The sequence below is a fragment of the Rhinatrema bivittatum genome, chromosome 17 (assembly GCF_901001135.1).
Source record: "Rhinatrema bivittatum chromosome 17, aRhiBiv1.1, whole genome shotgun sequence".
Lineage (NCBI taxonomy): Eukaryota > Metazoa > Chordata > Amphibia > Gymnophiona > Rhinatrematidae > Rhinatrema > Rhinatrema bivittatum.
Window position 1 is genome coordinate 11,137,029 of NC_042631.1, and position 21,859 is coordinate 11,158,887.

Genomic DNA, 21,859 nt, shown 5'->3' on the forward strand with positions numbered 1-21,859 from the left:
AAAGTGACTCTGCATGTCCAGGAAGGAGTGATGAGGGTCATGTGTATTATAATGAGGTTGATAATATATTACATGAATTTGAGCAGGAGACGGTCTAAACACCGAAAGATTGGAGGCTTAACTTGGTTTTTCTGAGTTCCACAGGGCCTCTGAGCTGCGTTTTGTAAAACATAGAATGTGATGCATCAAATTTTTATTCACCACGGAATACCTTTGGGCAATAGTTTTCCTGATTTTAGGTGAATCGAGCACCGCTTGAATAGCATCTAAAAGGGCGCCTCTCAAACTCTGCACAGAAGTGTAAAGTCTGCGAGTACCTTTTTTCTTTGCAGGTTTTACATCCATTTTTAAATGGAAAACTGTTCCTGTTGAAAACTAAGTCAGAAAAAGTACTCGCACAGACCTGCACCTGCAAAATTGTGTGTCTAGGTGCCGAAAAGGTAACCCCACCCAGACTCCCCCACAGGAACGTCCATGTGCTTTCTGCATGTGCTGGCACTGTGCAAGTTTCTAAGACCTCGTTTGCACATGTCAAACATTGTTTTTATGTTTGGAAATGGCTCTCTCCTTGTAATATGAACAGCACAGCTTAAGTTACTTTGAAAGGCCGTTGTGACTTTCTGGCTGAAACAAAAGCTTCCCAAGTCCTGGCCTTGATTGTGTTTTCTTTCATGTTATTTCGGACGCCTTTGCTCTGTGGTCTGTGTTGGGACTAAAATGAGCTGAAAGTTGTTAGTAGTATTTAAGGTTTTCTGCATTTCAATGAAATCTTTCAGCACCTTTCAGCACCGTTATTGTATTATATGCTCTATGGTTTTAGTGTTGGTTCGTAAAGGTTCATTAGTTACTCCAATATCTTAATTATATGTTAAACACTAATGGATGGTCCACGGTCTGTACAGCCTGTTTTCTGTCAATCCTGTTATTTGTAATTTATTCTAATTAACACTTATTAATAATGTCAATTGTAAAGCCTGTTGCTAAGTTATTGTTAAATGTAAACCGCGGTGATGTATATCTATACGTACTGCGGTATATAAAAATCTATAAATAAATAAATAAATAAATAAATCTCCTCTCGGACAGCTCCGTGTTAGGTTGTAACGGGTTAGGGCGGCGTGCCTGATAATTCACATCTGGAGAGGCATTCAGAGTCTCTTTCAGATTGTTCTAGCCTTTATTCCCGTTGGCTGTTGTGCACTTCGGAGAGGCGGGAGATTTCAGTATATCATATAATGGCAAAGTCTGTGGGTACTTTCCTACCTGTATACGTTTAGAAGATTTTCAGTTTTATAAAAATAGGCAGGGATTTTTCTCCTGCTTATTTGTGCAGTTTCGGTTCTGGGGAAGAATCTATGTGCCTATAAGTAAATTATCTGTTCAAACCTTCCATTGACCCAAACACGCCCCTGGTATCGCTAAATATATCATTACATGGTGAAACTGCTGCCCTGTCCGAGGGATCTAACTCCGTGGTTTGGTGCATGGATCCCTTTTCAAAGTTGGCTTCTTAAGAAATAAGTCTCAAAGCTATTTTTTTGGGTGAAATGGGGCTTTAAAAGATCGCCTGCCCCTCTATACGGATAAAAATGCAAGCACATAGAACGTAGTCTATGAATCTCTGTCTACCTGTTATAGGCTTCGTTGTTCTGAAAAAACGCCCGTGAAAGGGCAAAGTCTGAGACAGGGCCCTAGGGTCGGCAGCGCTTTCTTATTTTATTTATTTATTTAAAACATTTTCTATACCGACTTTCACAGACAAAGTCTGACCAAGACGGTTCACAACTTCAAATATAAAAAGGATAAAAAGAAGAGAAACTAAACAAAACAACTACGCAAATAAAACAAAACCAATAAAAAATAAGTAAACAAAATAAAGTAATAGATGGAAAAAAAATACAATATATATTTATAATCCCTAATTCTTTAACATAACTATACTAATTTTAAAAACAAGTAAAAGTCAGAAAAATTAAAGAAAAACAAAAAACCCAAGGTTTTCACATGGTTAGCTGCAGCAAGAGCAAGATAGTGGAACTGTTATGTGTGTTAAATATCCACTAATAGTATAACGATCTTTTAAGGGTAAATGACAGCGTTCACGATAGGGCAAGTGACTCTCTGGATGTTCAGTGCACCACCCTGCAGGAGACTCAGCTTTCTACTGGCATACCTTGTGCCTTGTACCTTGGGCTGGCTGTAGCCGGAGCAGGGAGAACGTCTCAGCCTCTACTCACAGATGACACCTGTTGGGTAGTTCAAATGCATCTGTAGAGAGTTCATGGAGGTTCATGTTTCTGAATGAGAGAGGGAGCTATGGCTGCAATGTCCAGGCTGACGTGGGAGTGAGGAGAGAATTAAAGTGGGGGAAAGAACCCCTCTAGTGATCTGTGTTTGAAGGCTCGGGGTGCTGTAGCCTCCATCTGATCCAGGTTCTGGTTGGGCTGCTTTTTTTTTTTTTTTTTTTTTTAGAATATGTAATAAGCAGTCAGCTCACAGTCTAAGCTAATCAACCACAGACTTTAGGATGGAGAATCTCATTTTCTTAACCCGCCGTGCAATAATGTGAAAGACCATGAACAGAGGATGAAGGAAAGAACTAATATTAAGACCTTCTAAGCTGACGGCTTTGTTTAAAGGCCTTGGATGATATTATTATTTACAGTTTGAACTGATAAAGAGAAAAAGGGAAGGGAGGCATGTGGTAACGTCATTTCAGTAATCCTACAAAAGCTTCAACTGTTTTTCCTTATTTTCCCGGAACGTCTACGAAATGGAATCAAGTAGATAAAAAAAAATATGCAATAAAAAAGAAAGCTGTGGAGATTTTCAGAGGGAGATTGTATCTGATGAAACAATTATAATGCTCATGTTTGTGGAACATTTACAGTTAAGAGGAATGAAACGTTTTTTGAATGGTTGATTTCAATGTCCTGCCAGCAAGATTTGATTTATTAGCGATCAGTGCGATTATTATATGGAAAATAAAGTGAAAGAGACCTCAGTCTGAAATGTTGCTACAGTGCTTTTGGACACAGTTGTGGTATAATGATGTCTACATAAATTGCAGACCGAGGTGCAAACACATGTAATTTTCCAAGGCGAGAGGGAGAAAGACTGCTGAGGAAAGATTAACAGACAATGGATGTGACAAAATACAATGGGCAATGACATTCACACTAGTGAGAAGTCACCCTGACAACACAACCTCAGGAGAAACACATAGTCACAGAGAAACATTGTCCTCCAAGCCTGTTTTTGCTGTGAAATGTCACATTTTAATGCTCATGGGGTGAGATTCAGAATCCTGTGCTGTAGGTTGACATTGTAGGATGCTTTCAGCAGATAAGGCTATTAATTAGATTTAGGTCTATAGAGCTATACATGGAAACCTTTGTGTGACTTTTGAAACTGCAGAGGGAGAGCAATCAAAGCAATAGGAGGGAGGCTTGAGGAATTTACTGAACCTAGAGCTCTTGTTGGCAAACTACCCAAACTGTTGTAAGTAAAAATCTAAGGGGTAGAAATTCAAAACATAGCTGGCTGTTAGCCGGATAGACTTATCTGGCTAACTTAGATGAGATATTTGGCTGTTGCCAGAGGAGGTGGTTAGTGCAGTTAGGGTAGCTAGATTTAAAAAAGGTTTGGATAAGTTCTTGGAGGAGAAGTCCATTAACGGCTATTAATCAAGTTTAGTTAGGGAATAGCCACTGCTATTAATTGCATCAGTAGCATGGGATCTTCTTAGTGTTTGGGTAATTGCCAGGTTCTTGTGGCCTGGTTTGGCCTCTGTTGGAAACAGGATGCTGGGCTTGATGGACCCATGGTTTGACACAGCATGGCAATTTCTTATGTTCAGTGAAACCCAAATGGGAAATCTATTTTAAATTTGAGGTGCATAGGAAACACCAATATTCAAGATTTAAAGGTATAACAAATAAACGTCTCATCCATTTCTTTCAAAGGCAAAAAAAATCTCTCTTAACATGTTCTCCTCACTCTTTCCTAGACTAATAGCTGCGTATTAACACTTATCCAGCATTGTTGTAGGTGTTTGCTAACAATGTTCATGCCATACCATATATTGATCCTAAACATCTGGAAGATATTCAATTCTTTAACATTTGTCTGGACAGAGTTGCCCAATGGTTGTACACTCATTGATTAAAGGTACATCCTGGTAAGTCTGAATCTCTATGGATAACTAGATTTAACTCTACTTTATCTGCTCTCCCCCTGTATGCAAGGTATAGCAATCCCTCTGAACGAAGTAATTTCTTTCTCTTGGGAGTTAAGCTTGACTCAGCATGCTCCATCAAATTTCATCTCTTGTCTGGTGAGTTTCATTCTCCTCCCTGAGGTATAATGCACCACTTTCACCCATATCTTCATAGTCATGATCTGACTATGTTTTAGTGCATGCTTTGATTTTGCTTGAATTGACTGATCCAACATCTCTTACCATGGTTTGCCCTCCTTGTTCACCTAAAGTGCCTACAAATTTTACGGAATACTGCTGCCAGATCTTGATCATGTTGCTCCAGCCCTTCAGAGGTTACACTGGCAACCTGAACAAGTCAGAATCAAATTTAAAAACTCTTTGATTTTATGCACTGTCTGGCATGCTCTACCCAGCTACTTATCTATCTTGTTGACACCATGCAGTCCAGCATGAATATTACGATCATCACAGTAACAATTACTGGTGGTTCCCATGGTGTCTGTTCTGAGACTGGAACCAGACAAAGCTGTATCTGCTTTAGCTTTCAAGGTCTGATCATTTGGAATGCATTGCCTCCTGACATTAGCAGTCAGTGGGACAATGTTAAATTTAGGGAAAAAAAAGTTAAAATGTGGCTTTATAGTCAATCTTATAATTAAGTGAGCCTATTCTTTTTTTTTTTTTTTTTTTTTTTTAAATTTCTCTTTATTAAGTTTTTAACATAATATACAAAGCATTACAAACAAGATATTCAAACAGAAAAATATTCTTTTCACAGTGCATTTTCAAGTAATTTACAACCCATTAGACCTCAAGTATGTGAGGGGGGTGGTGTGCTTGCAAAACCAAGGGAGAATTTAGGAAAAATATTAATGGAAAATAGGCCACCTATACATCGGTTTTCTTCTACAAGGACTGCTTTAACTACCATCCACTTGCTGTAACACTTTTTTGGCCTCGACAAAGCTTTTTAGCTGCTCGGGGTGGAAACATATATAATTATCTCTCCCATACTTAAGGACACATTTGTATGGGAACCTGAGTATGAAAGAGGCACCCACTGCTAGAACATCCTGCTTTAAAGCTAAAATGTTCTTCCTTTTTTGCTGTCTCTCTTTTGTTAAGTCCAGGAATATTCTATTGTGAGATCCCATAAATACAACATTGATTTTTTTTTTTTTAAATAGGCACGCATTATTTCTCCCATATCACTTTCATTATAGAAAGATATCAATAATGTTGCTTTCTCAACAATCTCGTATGTGGAAGATTCCGGAAAATCTGTTAAATTTTCTAGTACATTGGGAACTGGTTGTAATTGGGGTGGAGTCTTATCAGGGGAAATCTCTAATATTTCATGGAAATGCCGCTTCACGGTTATTCTGGGAATTTCTCCAGCAACCCTAGGAAAGTTTATAACTCTCAAATTTAGATGCCTCAGAATATTTTGTATATTTTCGATTTTTCTCTTCACTGCTCCACAATCTTGGATTATTATTGTCTGAACTTCTTTGACTTGTTTTATATCATTTTCCAAGCTTGATAATTTCTCAGTCACTTCCAACTTATCACCCTCAAAGTTCTTATTCATTAAATCCAGCTGGCAGGAAACAGTATTAATTTTCCCCAAGCATTCTGCTATCGACTTTGCCATTGCCGATGACAAATTCCACAAACAGTCTAAAATGACTACTTTTGATTTTTCTAAGATTAATTCACCTTCGGTGTAGGGAAGGGGCTCTTGCCCTTGAGTTTCACCTCCTGGGCTCTGCCGCTCTTCTCTCCTTCCCAGCTCGTTCTCACCGAGGAAACTCTCTCCATGTTCCATGGAGGTCTGCGCTTGTCGTCCCGACGACGTCGCCCCTTCAGACTGCAGTACGGGAGCTCCCACTTTGGGACTCTTGGGTAGTCGCAGTGACGAAGTTGCTCGCACAGCTGGTGGAAGTCAGTAGTCCAATGGGCTGAGGGAAACCTGTTCCGAGGTCGGGTCACATTCTCCCCTTTGTGACCCGACAGCTGGACCTCCCAGCTCCGTTCCTGCCGATTTGGGGACGCATTGCGAGATTGTCCTCTGCCCGGTTGGAATCGCTGAGGCAGAAGGGTAAGTCCTGAGCCTTCCTTTGAGCTTAGGAGGCATTTTTCTTAGGAAATCTCTTCAAAGAAGGAAAAAAAGTGCCGGAGCAGTGCTCAATGCACCTGCTCAAGTCGCCATTTTGACTCCACCCCCGGTCATATCCAAAAAGTGAGCCTATTCTTTAAGATTGGTGAGATTACTGTAGCCTCTTTTCTGAGATGACTTTTTTTTTAATTTATAAAAATATATTAATCGCCTTCCAATTTTTGTGATAAAAATTTCCAAAGCGATGTACATACATTAAAAACAAAACAATAAAATAAATATAAAAGACAGCAAAATATTACAAAGTATCTTGCTACCTCCATGTAACCACTCATCTACTCCACAGTTCAGAGAGCATGTTCATCATTGCCATCCTATTACCACCCACCTACTCCATGTCATATACAGCACATGTATCGGTATTCCTCCTGCCTACACCATATTTCTTACCATAAATGCATCACCCCCTTTCATAATACTAACCCCCTTCCTGCTCAGCTTCGAACCCCTTTAAACATTGAACTCTGACACTGATCTAATCACCCATCTTAATCAAAATGGGACTCTGAAACCATCAGACATGTTTTTACAAAGTGGCAAAATTTCATCATCTGTTTCCTGTCTAATATTTAGAGGGAGCTCATTCCACAAAAGTGGAATTGACATAGAAAAGGACCGAGTACCAAGTCTTATATGTTGAAATTTCTTAACTGGTGGAAGTTGGAGCATGCAGGCATATTGAGAATGAGTAGTCCTCGGAGAGCATTTCCATGAGATCTTGTCTCTCAGATGTAATGGGTCCAATCCTCATAAAATCTTGGTCAGGACCAAAAGTTTAAATTTATCTCTTAGCCTAACCAGCAACCAGTGCAAGTTCTTAAGTAGAGGGTCTGCTGATTCCCATCTTGATTGTCCCATGACTAATCTCGCATCCATATTTTGGATTACGTGTAACTTCTGGATTACATTACCAGGGCGTCCCCAGAATACCAGATTGCAATAGCAAATCACAGAAATGACTAGTGAGTAAATTACCGATTTTAATGCTTTTAAATTTTAAAAAGTTTTCAACTGACGCACCAGTCAATCTGTGATAAGCAGAACTGAGTACTGCACAATTTTGGTTCTCCATAGACCAACTAGAATCCAACATTATCTCAAGAGATCTAACCTTGGAATTTGCAGTGATAAATTGTCCCTCAGTTTGAACCTGAAATTTTATGTACTCTGGTACCCACTTGCAAAATCTAGTTTTTTTGGGGTTTTTTTGTGTTCAACACTAAATGACTTTTCCCCAACCATCTACCCACTGCTTCCATGCAATCTGTAAGAATAGAAAGAGTGTGAGATGCATCCTTACTCAAAGGTACAGCAATTTGCACATCATCGGCAGAGATGAATAGGGTAAAGCAAAAGATTGTATGATTTTACCAAGAGGGGACAAGTAAATATTAAATAAGAACAGGGATAATGAAGAACCTATAAAATAGACTAATGACCCTGGAAGAAAACTCTTTGAAATCTATTCTCTAAAAAACTAGCAATTAAGTTGAAAGCTGGACCTGCAATCCCTAATGCTCGACATCTTGAGATAAGGATATCGTGTTCCACCAGATCAAATGCACTAGAGAGTTCTAGAAAAATTAAAAGAACCTCATTTCCCTTATCCAACTGTGGTAAGACTAAATCAATTGTGTCTGTACTAGAACCCTTGCGAAAACCTGCCTGGGCCCGGTCAGGTTTCTCCACTCAATGTAAAAAAAAATCTGAAATCTGTGTAGTTACAACCCTTTCCAATACTTTAGCAATAAAGGGGAGATTAGCTACAGGTCTGTAGTTCAAACATATCTTGGGTGCCAACTGAGTGTTCTTCAGAATGGAAGTCACTACACCTTTTCAGTAGATCTGGGACTGATCCCTCAATCAAAGAGGTATTAATCACTCTTCCTAAACCCTTTAAAGCTTGATCTGGTAGAAAATCATTAAGATAAGGACAAGGATCAAAACAGCATTTAGATTTATTTACCCTTTAACCACAGATCTAAGTTCCAACAAAGGGACTGTATCAAAGAAACTAAATTCCTCCAGCTCTGTGGGAACATCAAAGAGACTAACTTCCTTCTCATCTAATGTAACATCCAAATTAACCTCCAAAACCACAGAATGAGGGTCTAATAACAGATTCGTTTCAGCCAATCTTATAGATTATGATTTACTTTGATCTACACTAAAAGAAAGCACATCTATTCCCTTCAGGCTTAAAGCTTTAAGGTTAGTAATTTTGTCCTCAAAGAAAGAGCACAGAGTCACAACTGGGTACATCCTCATAAACCAGATTTCTTGTTGAAAGTTCTGCTTTGTTTTAATAGTTCTCTTTTAATTCTAAGTGTTATGATTGTGTTTTTTCATTATTGGTAGACATATTAGGTCATTTTGTATATTGTTTGTATGTTATGTATGGATTTTATTGTAGACCACTTGGATATGATTCAATAAGCAGTATATCAATTAATAATAATAATAATAATAATAATAATAAATAGTTCTTTCCTATACTAACCGGGTGTTCACATCTAGAAGGGGTATTGTTGGGTAGCTAAGGCTATAGATTTCACTTATTCTGCAATATGATGTTGTTATACTCTGTCTTTTATATAATTTTCTTTTGAATCTATTGCTTCAAAATATGTTTTAAAAGAAACACAAAATCCCTTGTTTTGCTTTTCTGGGGGCTGGTCAGTTTCCTCCTCCTCATTTGGGATTCTAGCACAATCTGAACTGGGACCGAGATCCATATTCTGAGCACCATTTTGCAAATACTGGGAGATTTTTCCCGTTTGTTTATATCCTTTTACAAAGTCTGCCCAGTCAATGAAGCAGCTGTATTGTGGGGGTGGAGGCCTGCACCAGGTTCCTTCTGGAGTCCTGCGGTCACGGATCCTTAATCCAGGCACTGGGTGTCCCCATTGCATAAGGGCTGAGACTCCCTCCCTCCCCCCCCCCCCCACCCGGGACTGTGAACGATGCCTCTACATAACCCCCAGCCCCAGCTGGCAGGGGGAATGGAAGGACCTAATCCAGGAATTTAATGTGAATCCTTCACATGGCAATGCACAGCACCACCACCACTGAGCTGCCAGTCCGGTTCCTTGTTTTGTGTCTCGCTTAGGTGCTAACGTTACCATCTGAAAAGCAGAGACTTTCAGACTGTTTACAAATGGAATAACGTGAGGGCTGTATGATCCACCCATATAAACTGGAAGACACTGACATGTATTGAATCACCATATACAGATCGCATAACTATGTTCCTAGCTAAACCTGTAAAGTCACTTGATAATGCGCTGTATTTTCTGAGCTGACTTCGTCCAAAAGTTGCTTTGAAATTGTGTATAATAGTGCACTGTGCCTGATCCTGTACCTGTAAAACAATCTCTTCAACCTCCAACTATTATTATTATTCTTTTTACCAAATCCAAAGAGCAGCTGGAATTTCAGCAAATAGCAACATTTGTGGGGTAATCATGGAGAATGGACTGATAGAAAAATGGAACTGGTTAGCAACATTGTAGAGTGGTTGAGTTGGGCCTATTGGAAGAGATTAGCTCCTAATGTACCATAGAGCAGATTATTTGCACAGATGAAAAGTGTGAAGCGTTGGGCTTCTCTTTGTGAAGAATCGCTTTCTGCCCTGGCGCGTTCCGTCTTGTGCTCAAGTGGTGCCTGCTTAGGCAAGCGACTCTACAGAAAACACGTAGGCAAGTGTTCAAGCTCAGAAGGGAGCCTTTTGGATGTAGCTCGCTTTTGTTGCCTCTTGTGTGCTAATGCGATGTTGTGTGTGCTTCACATTCTAGGGCATAACTTTTGTGCCGAGGGACACAGATGCGGTGAAAATTCAGAGTGCAAAAACTGGAACACTAAGGCGACCTGTGAATGCAAAAATGGCTACATCCCTGTCCAGGGCGACGCTGCATATTGTGAAGGTAAAGAGAGAGAGAGAAAGTTTTTTGTCAAATTAAAGAAGTTTAAGGCGCATTTTTTCAGATGCGATACTGAAGCTGTTAGTACAGCACACACAGCCACTGAAAGTGCAGCTACTTTGGCAGTAGAAGGTAATTTTTGCACAAAATACAACAACGTTGTACTTGGGGACGAGGAATAGAAGATACAATTAAGCCATTATGATTCTTGTCTTTTTTTTTTTTTTTTTTTTTTGGGGGGGGGGGTGGGGGGTCTGTCAACTTCCTCCTGCTCCTTATGAGCTTCCAAAAACTGGATAATTCTATCAGGCTACAGTGCCAGGAGCCTTCCCGGGCTGGATGCTTTTTTTTTTTTTTAATTTGGCTTCAGTTTTAGAGAGGCCAGAGAACTGCACTTTCTGTAAGAAAAATGGTAAATTCTGCTCCGTGAATGCCACACACAGGTCTGATTTTTTGGGATATCCATCCCCAAGCAGCTTCCTAGGGCGGTAAGTTACAAGAAGAGGCAACCCCCCCCCCCACCCCCAAAAAACCAACCCCCTCTCCTGCCATTACCCCATCCCTATGGTGCCTATGTCGCTCGTTCCCTCTCTCTCTCCGTGCATGGATCACAGCCGCTGTCCCTTCACAAAGAGGAAGCCGCCTTCACAGCTACTCATAATACTCGAGCCAGCAGAGAGAAAGGAGGTGAGCAGGTGGAGGTGGTGGAACCCGGAGTGAGGCGCAAGGGTAGTATCAGAGTGGGAAAGAGCGTCGGCCAGCAGAGGGAAAGAAGGTGGCGTTTAGGGAGGCGCAAGTATCCTTGTCCACAAAGGATATTTAGCAGGAATATTTGCAAACAATGACCTGTGTGGGTAATGAGTGATTTCCATGCTTTGGTTACCTTTAACAGCAGGGCCTGTTTGTGGCACTCAGGAACTGCAGTTGTTTTTTGTTTTTTTCTTTTCTACCGAAATGTTTGTGTAAGAAATTCATGCAGTGTTGTGGTTTCTAAGGAAGCTCCAGGGCTTCTGGCCAGTCAATAAAGATTAATAAGCTCTTCTAGCTGATGCATGAGCCTATACCCATGTCTTGCCAGTTGACTTGTTCTTAATAACAGATCCTTCCCATGTTAAAGCTGTTTCAAGAGGGTGGCAGGGATTTTCTAACCTAGCAGGAGTAATTTAACACTGTGTGTGTGTGTGCGCATAAGGCAACATTTTCTCCTGAAAAGCTGCATTAAAAACACATTGAGCTTTGTGGATCAGCTCATATAAAGGTCCTGTAAGTGAACTGCAGAGTCTAAAATAGAAAGCATTGTGGTTTCTGTGGACTGCAGAGGCATTCACTGTTCCGAAGGGATAGTCAATACCACTGGCCCCTTCTTTTTCATCTTGCTATTTGTGCACTGATAATTTATTTTTTTTTTATTTTGACATCTTAACGTTGTCTTGGTTGGCTTTCTTCGTGGTTTTTTTCACAAATGATGATTACGTTTATACAGAATGGACCATACTAACACCCTGCAGATACTGAACTGAAATGTTGTTCAGCGTTTTCACCTCTGAAAGGTCATCAATCATCATTGGTCTGAAAACAGAAAAGAAATTTTAGAATTTTTTTAAAATGCTTATAAAAATTTTTTTTTTAAGAAACATATTTCCCATTCATTGCGCCCAACGTGATATAACATTTTAAATCACTGCTTCAGGGGCTTCTTTTCTGTTCATAATTGTCAAAAAATGCACAGCGGTTTCTGATGTGAATGTGATTGGTCAGTGTTAAAGAAACCGTTGTGCATTTTTTTGACAGTTATGAACAGGAAAGAAGCCCCTGAAGCAGTGATTTGAAATGTGATATCACGTCGGGCACAATGAATGGGAAGTATGCTTCTTAAAAAAAAATTTTTTTTATGAGCATTTAAAAAACAATTTTGAAAAATTCCTTTCTATTTTCCAACCGATGATGATTGATGACCTTTCAGCGGTGAAAACGCTGAACAACATTTAAGTTCAGCATCCCTGGGAGTTATGATGATCCATTCTCTATAAACTTAAAGGTTTCTCTGTGTGAGGAATATGCATCCTGCAAAAGTGATTTGTGACGTTTTCTTGTTTCAAAATTTTTTCACGCTTGCAATTATTTTGGACTATTATTTTCATGATTTTCACAAATGACTCTGTGATTCTGTAAATTGGTTCAGTGAACCTATGGGTACAACATACTGCCATGAGCTAACATTGCCCAATAATGCAGATAGTAAAGTAGGTCCTTAATTGCGAGGTGCAGTTAAGTTTTTTGCATTAATGGCTCTGCGAAGCAAGTTGTGTATATATATATATATTTTTTTTTGCTGCGGCAGTCAGTAATCAGCTGTGTTGCACAGCTTTTGCTTCTTGTTACTTCTGCATACTTTGCGCTAAAACTCACAAAAGCTCATTTGTATGTATTAAAAGTGCTGCCAATGCACGCAAACAGAGCTTTTAACGTGAATTGTGAAAGCATTAGTGCACTTTGGTGCACAGGCCCCTATGTCTGTTTGTACGGCTTTTAAAAATTTTATTTACAGGCTATGTCTGGCTTACACCCCTCTCTCGTTTAATTTGATGGAAAGGAAAATAAGGGAGAAATAAAAAGTTAAACAAATGAAATTTATGCTTCATGCAGTCTGAAAAAAGAAAGATGATGTATTGAGCTAGAAAAAATAGGGTGCCTAATGGAAATAGCAGCTGAGCCTTAACTCTCCTGTGTTGCTGCCTCACTGCTTTAATGTCTCCTAATCATAATTCAAGCTCTCTGTTAAATGGATATTGGCTGCCCATAATGTGTAGCTTTTTCCTCTTGGCTTCCAAAACACATTGAAAGTCATTAAAAAAAATTATTCTCTGCATGGTGTACCAGGTCCCTGACTGCAACATGTATCAAGTTTGGTTTCTCAGATCAACTCTTAGGACGATTACCGTACAAACGGCAAAAAAAAAAAAAAAAAAAGTGTCAATATTTACATGGAGCAAGTAGGAAAATAAACCTACCGGTTCTGTATTAAGGATATCCACCATATCTGTTTGGTCCACTTACATGGGATTTGTATTCAGACTTGGGACACTTTCAAGACATGACAGACTCGACTCTTTAGCCTCTTTGCATTATGCCAGTCCTTGCCACCTTGGTTACATCTGGACATTTTGAGGCCCTGAGCGCATCGTCAGATGAGTGAACGAGACATTCGTTTCTGTGCCCCCGTTTCAGTCTGCCGAACGATAATCGTGTTCATACTGCACGTTGCACAATTTAACTAATCAGCGTGCGTCACCAGCATATTCATCATCTTTGTTGTGGTTTGACAGGTTGTCGCCCCGCACGAGGTGGATGTAAATAAAATGAGAGGGTCTGCTTAGTGAATTTGGTTCTGATTAAGCAGGCTTTGACCAAAGGGTGCTGCCCATTGCAGTGGAAGCAGTCGGACTGGCTTTTTAAGAGGACATTCTCTATGTGTAGCAAATTAGAAAAGGGGGTTGATAAAGTTGAACTGAACAAGGTTTGTACATTTATGAGAAGGCCATGCAAGGAGGAGCCACTATCCAAAGTAAGAATGAGTAAAACTGAAATAAAATTATGGCTTGCCATTAGGGATAAACATCTGGGAAGAATGCTTATCTAGTCAGAACACTGAAGCAAATAACGTAAATGAATTTGAGGCAACTGGACTTACTTTTAGAGAGATGGCAAAGGGATTGATGGTCTATTGTGCAAAATGATATATTTTATTTATTTATTTATTTAACAGTTTTTTATACCGACCTTCATAGTAAATAACCATATCGGATCGGTTTACATTTAACAAGGGTATAACTGAAGTAACAATTTAGGTAAACTATACATAACAAAAGATAAGAATAAGTCAAAGTTACAATCAACAAGGAATAGAGAACTTGGAAGCTTAAAACAAAAGCTGGAAAGAAGGTAAAGGCTGTAATAATTATAAAGTGATACGATAGTGAATACTGGTTAAAAACTTAAAGGTGCTTTAACCTGGAAGTGCCCGAGTCCATTTTTCGTGAAGCTAATAGTGCGTATATATGTGCGTATATATGTGCGTAAAACTGTGCTTATGTGCATAAATGGACCTCATGTACATAAATAGGCTATTGAAAATTTCTACTTTTACGTGTGTAACGCCTCTGAAAATTCATTCCATTGTAATCACACTTCAAGGCCTGGCCACGTGCATAAACCCTGGGATTTACGCACGCAGGCCTTTTAAAATCTGGCCTTATATATGTATACTTCAAGAATAGATACAAGAATGACCATATATCTCCTAGGAAAGGGCGAAATATCAGTCCTCATCACTGAACAGGCTTCACACTAGCTTTTAGTAACTCCATAGGGAACATTCATCCTGATCTGCTCTATGTAACTGCAGAGGGAGGAATGGCTCGCTCATCATTGAACACTCATCACCTTCCCCGTCTCTGATTTACATGAGATTCTGACTCTCTAAACAGAGTCTGGTATCTTCTGCATGATCCCTGTGCCCCTGCTGACCTCAGACTGTAGCAGCAGGGGTTGGGCTTTTCTGAACAAGTGAAGTCACACAGCCACATACAGCACACAGTGAGGAATCTATTGCTTTGCTACTATTGGTTAAATTGCACAGATATATTTAAATCAACCCCAAGATATTTTATTTATTTATTTATTTAATGTTCCTGTTAACTGCTTCCCAGTTCTTCAATAAAAACTGCCCAAAGTGATGTTGAAAGAATTATTGCTCAGGGTACAAATAACTTCTGCAGACCGATAAAACGTGCTCTTTGATTGAGGTCATTTAGTTTGCTTTCATGGATGCTGCTCCCATATTGTACTATAATCTGTCAACAAAGAAATTGGGTGAGCCGATTTAAACATAGACCCTAAACTGAAGGAGGTGGGCAATCCACTGCTACTTCTACTACTACTACTACTACTACTACTACTACTACTACTACTACTATTACTGCTAATGATACCACTACTAGTATTGTTACTGATACTACTAGTAGTAATACTGCTACTGGTACTGCTACTACTATTATCATTGCTACCACCACCACCACTACTACTACTGCTACTACCACTGCACTACTACAATTAATATTCATACTCCTGGACTTATTTTCCAGTTGTGAGTTATGCTGATCCTAAGGCCTGATCTCTGAGAGGGAATCAACTGCAGCTGAATGTTAATAAGCTCACATGAGAATAAACCAGTGTCTGCTTTGCTTTCAGTCCATGTGGTGGCTCTGTACCCTCTTGGCACCTGTACAAAAGGCTGGACCTGAGAGTGGATTAGCCGCTAATTCATTAACAATGAGCCACAGCTGCTTCTCTTCTAAAGATGGGTCTTCAGGACCAGCCTCAACTGGGGGGAGGGGAGGGGAAGGTCTATAGGATGAGTGGAGGAGAGAAGGCTTACATAAGTCTCTGGCTGTGGTGCACAATGCAGTGCATCATATGCCTCTTCAGGGCAGGTCTCGCTTACCCCTCATCCTTGTGAAATCACCATTGCTCCATGGACTGGCAGAAATACTGCTGGGGACCAGTGTTGGTCCATGGCCTGGTGGTTGTGAAAGTCTACACAAGGAAAATAGGCAGTAGGGTGGGTGGATGTGGGGCAGGGAGGGAGGGAAAATAAACAGGGCACATTAACATTTCAAAGCAAACTTCCTTGACAATTGAGAGAATCTACAAACAGAAAAAAAATAATGTGTAAAACAGAATTTTTAGTCAAACTGTAAGGCTCCACAATCATAAATGCAATATAGACATGGTAAGTGAAACTACAAAGGGGGGCTAGTGAGAAAGCGAAGGGAGGGCAGGAAAAAGCAAGAGAGATGAAATTGGCATAGGAACTTCTGTGTATTCTATGCTGCAAACTTTTATTTTTTTGTCTCGGAGAAAAAGAAATCTGCATGCGAAATCAGTTCTTGACTGAATGCTTAAGTCCACGCGTGCTGTGTGTGTTTCAGGCAAGCAATAGGCGCCTTTCTGCGGAGACGGCCTGCTCGGCTGTATTGGAACGCTTCTCTCCTTACATACTGCAGACTACCAAGGCACGAGGTGTGACTTACGTAATGCAGATGTGGGAATAGATGGGCCAGCTCTTTCAACCATTTACTTCTCCTCCCCTCTGCTTCTCTGGTGTCACTCACCAGACATATAAAGCACGTTAGATGGAGCGGATTTTCCTTTTTTTTTTTTTTTTTTACTTTGCTAGAGGAGAGGCAAGGGACCTTAATTAAAGGAATAACTGGAAACCTCTTGGGTGCGTTTGATTTCCGATTCATTGCACCACCGTTCTTTAAAGGTCAATAAGTCATTTCCTCACCACCGGTAAAAAGGAAGCTGTAAATGTTCCGGTTTATTTGCTTTTCAAATCAGCACTCGGTGTGCTATAGAATTTTACACTTCAAAATATTTGTTTGCAGTGGGACAAATGCATAAAAGAAGCAGGGAGATTATTTTAATGTCTGTATAACAAAAAAAAAAAGTGTGGAAAAGGTCTCTGGGCTGAACACACCAGTGACGTCGGTATTAGCAAATTGTAACTATTTATGGTAAATCAGTTTTGGATGAGAAAGGGTCATCAGCAAAATAATTTCACAGGAAAAATAAGCAAATTCGGATTTATTTGGTGTTCATAAATTCACGTCAGACTAGAGTGAAACTACTCATTCAGTCAGTATGAGTAACCCAGAGAGAATAATAGTGCTAATAAATACATTTCACCCTAAATGAAGATATGGAAGCCCTACTTCTGTATGCAAGAAGCACGAATTGACAGACTCCCTCATGCTGAAGAAATTGTTAATATTTGTTTGCAAGCATTGGACACGAGGAGGGTCATTTTCAAAGCCTTTTCTGCTGGTAGAACAGTGTTTTACTCGAGAAATGCGATGTCATAAATTTGCCCGCACATTATGTAGGTAACAGTATTTGTGTAGGTCTTGATTGCCCATGCTTTTAACCACGGTGCACAGAGGCAAAAAAATCCATCTGCTTGATTTGGTGAGTGTAAACTCCTTTGGATAGTTCTTTTATGTGGGATAATTCAGAATGGGAATTATGGGAGTAATTTTGTGAGTAATTTTGGATGTGAATTGATATGGGGGTAATCGCAAAACCAGCCGCCAGAAGGGGTTGAATTAGCACTCATTTGAAAACTTGTGAACGGTTGCACCAGTCGTCAAGGCCTTGAGCACGGTCGCTGTCCATTTGCACGTCTTTCATATCCATTCCTAATTCACTCATCCTAAAAATAAATCTCTCTTACTCACTGACCTCATGCCTAGATCGGGGCTTACAGGCTGCAGACTCTTAGGGAGCTTCCTGCGGAAACTGAAATTTCAATAGAGGTACAGGTTTGTAGGTGGGCAAGATAGTTCAGGGCAGGACCAGTGCTTCCATTAAGCAAACTAGGTGATCATCTAAAGTGCCAACATTTTGAAGGTGGAGAAATCCTGCCAGCGTGAGGCCTTGTTCTTTCTCCCCCTCTCACTGCCCCCCTTGGCCGGTCTGATGGCACTGGTTAATTGAGTACAGACCTATGCATATGTTCTATTAATATTTATTTTCCCAGGAAACTCCTTAAGAGTTTGCAGCCTGCATGTCCATCATTACCAATGCAGGCATATGAGGTAAGTGAATGTAAGGTACAGACTTCTTCAGATAGATTTGTTAAGAAAGATGATTGAATTATGAATGTATATGAAGGATGAGCGAATGGACTGTAGCCACAGTTGAAGCCTTGATGATTATTGCTACTGCTCACAAGTTTCAGACTTGTGCTAATTCAGCCCTTTACTTTTTTGTGTTCGATATATGACATGTATTTTTCTTTGCAAGCATTCCAAATTTAAGGGCTCAAGTAGCACTTTGGACAAGGGATTGCCAGAGGCAATTCTCAGATTTCATTGTCCAGGTTGTTATAACCTTCACATGCTGGAATATGTTGTATCATGATAATTTCCACTTGACTGCTAATGAATTTCCAGTGTGCAAAATTATCACATTTTTAATCAATGCTTTTAATATTGTCTACATTGTACAATGTGTAGTATATTATTTATGGACCTAAAATATACCAATTATCAGTTTTTCTAATTCTGTTAACATGTGGTTGCTTGCATAGCATATACATATTATATGTGTTAGGGCAAAGAATGGTAGGGGGATGTCAGCTTGTCTCAGTACCAGGATACTTTGTCAGATAACCATGCTGTATAGATTCTATTTGCATATTTAACATCAGGTGCATTATGTCAGGTACATGACTTTATTGTAAAACATTGGAAAATCTTTCACATGGATTCTAGCAGATTGCTTCTGCAGTCTTCCCTTTTTCATGTAGAGTTCAGTAAAACTCATTCACAAATGCCTAATGTCATAGCTACACCATCAGGGCATGTACTAATCTGCCTGTCAAGCCACCCAAACAGCGAGGGAGATTATAACTGCATTAAATGAGAAAATGCAGCTTCTTTGATTGACAAATGGTGGTCAGCTGGGGTGGTGGATAATTGAGGGAATTAGCATTGGATAAAAATGGAAATGACCTTGGAGATATTAAAATTGTGGAAGAGTGAGGGTGGGAAGCAGTCAAGTGGTAAATAACCGAGGATGGACTATAGTTTAAGAATTTCCTATGTCCTTAGCTACCAAATCTCATTACCGAGGATTTACGTTTTGTAAAAGGAAATTTAAATGTGCTTCTTATTTTTAGTAATAGTCAAAAAAATTATTCTCTTTCCTGTTACTTTTCATGAAATTCACTAGTCACCTCTGTCACCTCCTCTCCCCTCTAGAGCTAGGATGGAAATATATTTAGCCTTTTTAAGACGCTGAAAACATTTTGACTTAATTTATTGTTGTTTTTCTGAAGAAAAAGCAACAAATCTTGTCAGATCAATGAATCGTTACAGGTTATTGATTGTAGAGGCAACTCTAGCCAAACCTAATCTCCTGGATCATTACTGAGCACTTGTAGCTTTGTAGATGTGTTTGATTTAAATATGATCTCAATGACATGCTACAAATGGCATTTTTTGGGGACACATTTTTTGAAGGTCATTTCGTGATCTGCAGGTTTACAATGTTATACGGGTAGATGGCTTTTCGGCTGCCTGGAAGTACGTGCGCACTTGTACACATTGGCTGCATTAAAAGAGGTATTCAGAGGGCTGTTTCGGAGGCACAGCTATTAAACCACACGCATTTTAAATTTAAAAGGTGCAGATGTGTAACTTGGATGCCGCTGTTACGCGGCGCACGCTGTATACCTTCATTTAAAACAGCTCAAGGCACGCACGTACTTTTTATCTACAAACAACCCATATTGATGTTGAAAACCAGGCTAGTTTGTGTCAGCTTAAAGCTGTCAGGCCGATGCAATACTGTGCGCTTAAGCTAGCGCACAGGTTAACTCGCGGTTGGATGCATGTCCATAACCCCTGATGCAATAAGGGGATCAGCGCGTCCAAACCATGTCCAAACCAGAGCACAGCTAATAGCACTCATCACATATAAATGCCACGATGATGAGGCGGGTGGTACCCCCAATGTAAAACATAACCATGCACCCGACGCGCACATTTTAACACTCAAAAATTAGCACCGGACCAAGAGCTGGCATTAAGTCTTGAGGAACCTCCTAAACCGCTTTTCTGTGATTCCTTAATATTGTGGCGATATTAAGTTGGAGGAACCACATAAAGCAGTAATGTGGGAACATTTTTTTTTTTTTTTTTAAAGTCTTGATGGGTGGTGAGGTTAGGAAAATGGATGCTCAATTTACAAGCGTCCGTTTTCCTAATCCGCTCTCCTCCGCCATTTCTCCTGGGCACCCGAAGCTGAGGAGGCGCTAGGGAAGCGCAATTTCCCCCCCAGCGCCTCCTTTTTAAAGCAGCGGCTCATTAGGCCCACTGCATGGTGCGCGCCCGGGAGAGGTGGATTGGGCGAGCGTTAGGAAAACAGGCGCTGAGTCATGAGCGCCCGTCTTTCCCGCGCGGATATTGCATTGACCTGTACGTGTGTTTTTTGTCTTTTCGGTGTAATTTTTTTTTAAGAACATAAGAACATGCCATACTGGGTCAGACCAAGGGTCCCTCAAGCCCAGCATCCTGTTTCCAACAGTGGCCAATCCAGGCCATAAGAACCTGGCAAGTACCCAAACACTAAGTCCATTCCATGTAACCATTGCTAATGGCCATCGGTTTTAGGCCGAGGTACAAACATGCTTATTATATCTCTCTCTCTCCCTGGCTCTGAGGACCCAGGATGTCTACCTCAGGGGAGATGGGCCTGATAATCAGACCTGGGGTCTCGGGCAGTGGCGTGGTGCCATGTGAACGTTACTGAACAGATTCTGCTAATGAGCACCCTGAAGCTTCTCCCCCCCCTATCCAATACAACATACTGGCATTGTCTGCATTTTGTTGTAAGGTAAAAGTCTTCCAAATAGGACGTGTTCTCTCTTGTCTATGGGTCCCTGTTGTACTTCAGACCTTGGACTCCTCCAGCCACCTGTAAGTGCCCAGTCCCCATGGATAATTACTGCTTAATTACTAACGAGCTGAAACTCCTCTTCCATCCCCAAGATTTTCAAGTTCCTGGGGACTAGGTATGCCATTATTATTATTATTATTTTTTTTTTCCTAAAATGTTGCATGAAGTTCAGCTTGAGCACTTAAATCTTTTATTAAGTAGCTTGTCAAATATTCTGACTCTGTTTGCATGTTGAGTTGTCTCCCTAATGGGGATTCTATCTCTGATTTAGGCAAATTTTAGAATGAACACATGACACGTTTGGAATACGTCTAATAGAAGTGTGAAGTAACATGGATAGATTTGCTAATAGGCAGACGTTCCTGGAAAGAAAAGCTTCTGTGCTAGAATGAACGATGTGATTCTGTGTCTATGAAGTCACTAAAACTTGAATTTTCAGAAGCTGGCAGGAGAATAGATTTCTGCTTGTGATTGAAGTGACTGAATTATTTGTGAGTTTTTTTTCTTCTTTTCAGAATCTGCTCTTGTATTTACATATGAATGAGTTTAAATGTCATTTTTTATGAGAACTGAGCCCTTGCACTGTTGTGCTCAAATTATTTTCTGTCCCCTGGAGTTACATTAGTTATTTTGTTGTAATATCACAGTGCAGGTCTTTCCTCAATATAAATGTTCATTTCTAATAAGGTTGCCTTATGTTTTAGAGCCTTTTTTTTTTTTTTTTTAAAGTAAGCATCATAATTCATTATAGTTTCACAGAAATTCAGCCTTGCAGCAATCAAATTCTTAATTCTCACAGCTCATAGATTAGGGCTCTGGCAATGAGATTTTACATTCAGAGAGCTGGTTAGAGCCTTGTTCAGTTGATTTGTCCATGTTTTGTTCTCTCCAGCACTTGTGTTGGGTCATTAAGTGTTTGCAAGATAAAGTAGTAGCAAGTGAGGCAAATAAGATCAGGGTTCACATTCTAAGACCAATGCAAATGCAACTGTGTGTGAAGAAATGGGAAATGTG

At 40.0% G+C, this 21,859-nt stretch overlaps 1 protein-coding gene across 6 annotated transcripts in view; it reads left to right on the forward strand.

Annotated features, from left to right (window-relative positions):
* The window catches only part of NELL1 (neural EGFL like 1), a 387,142-nt gene that overhangs the window by 119,378 nt on the left and 245,905 nt on the right, over positions 1-21,859 (forward strand). For all 6 annotated transcript variants that reach the window (XM_029582536.1, XM_029582539.1, XM_029582538.1 and 3 more), the window contains one exon: positions 10,196-10,324. In XM_029582536.1, the coding sequence (XP_029438396.1) occupies positions 10,196-10,324 (129 nt within the window). The remainder of the gene's footprint in view (positions 1-10,195; positions 10,325-21,859) is intronic.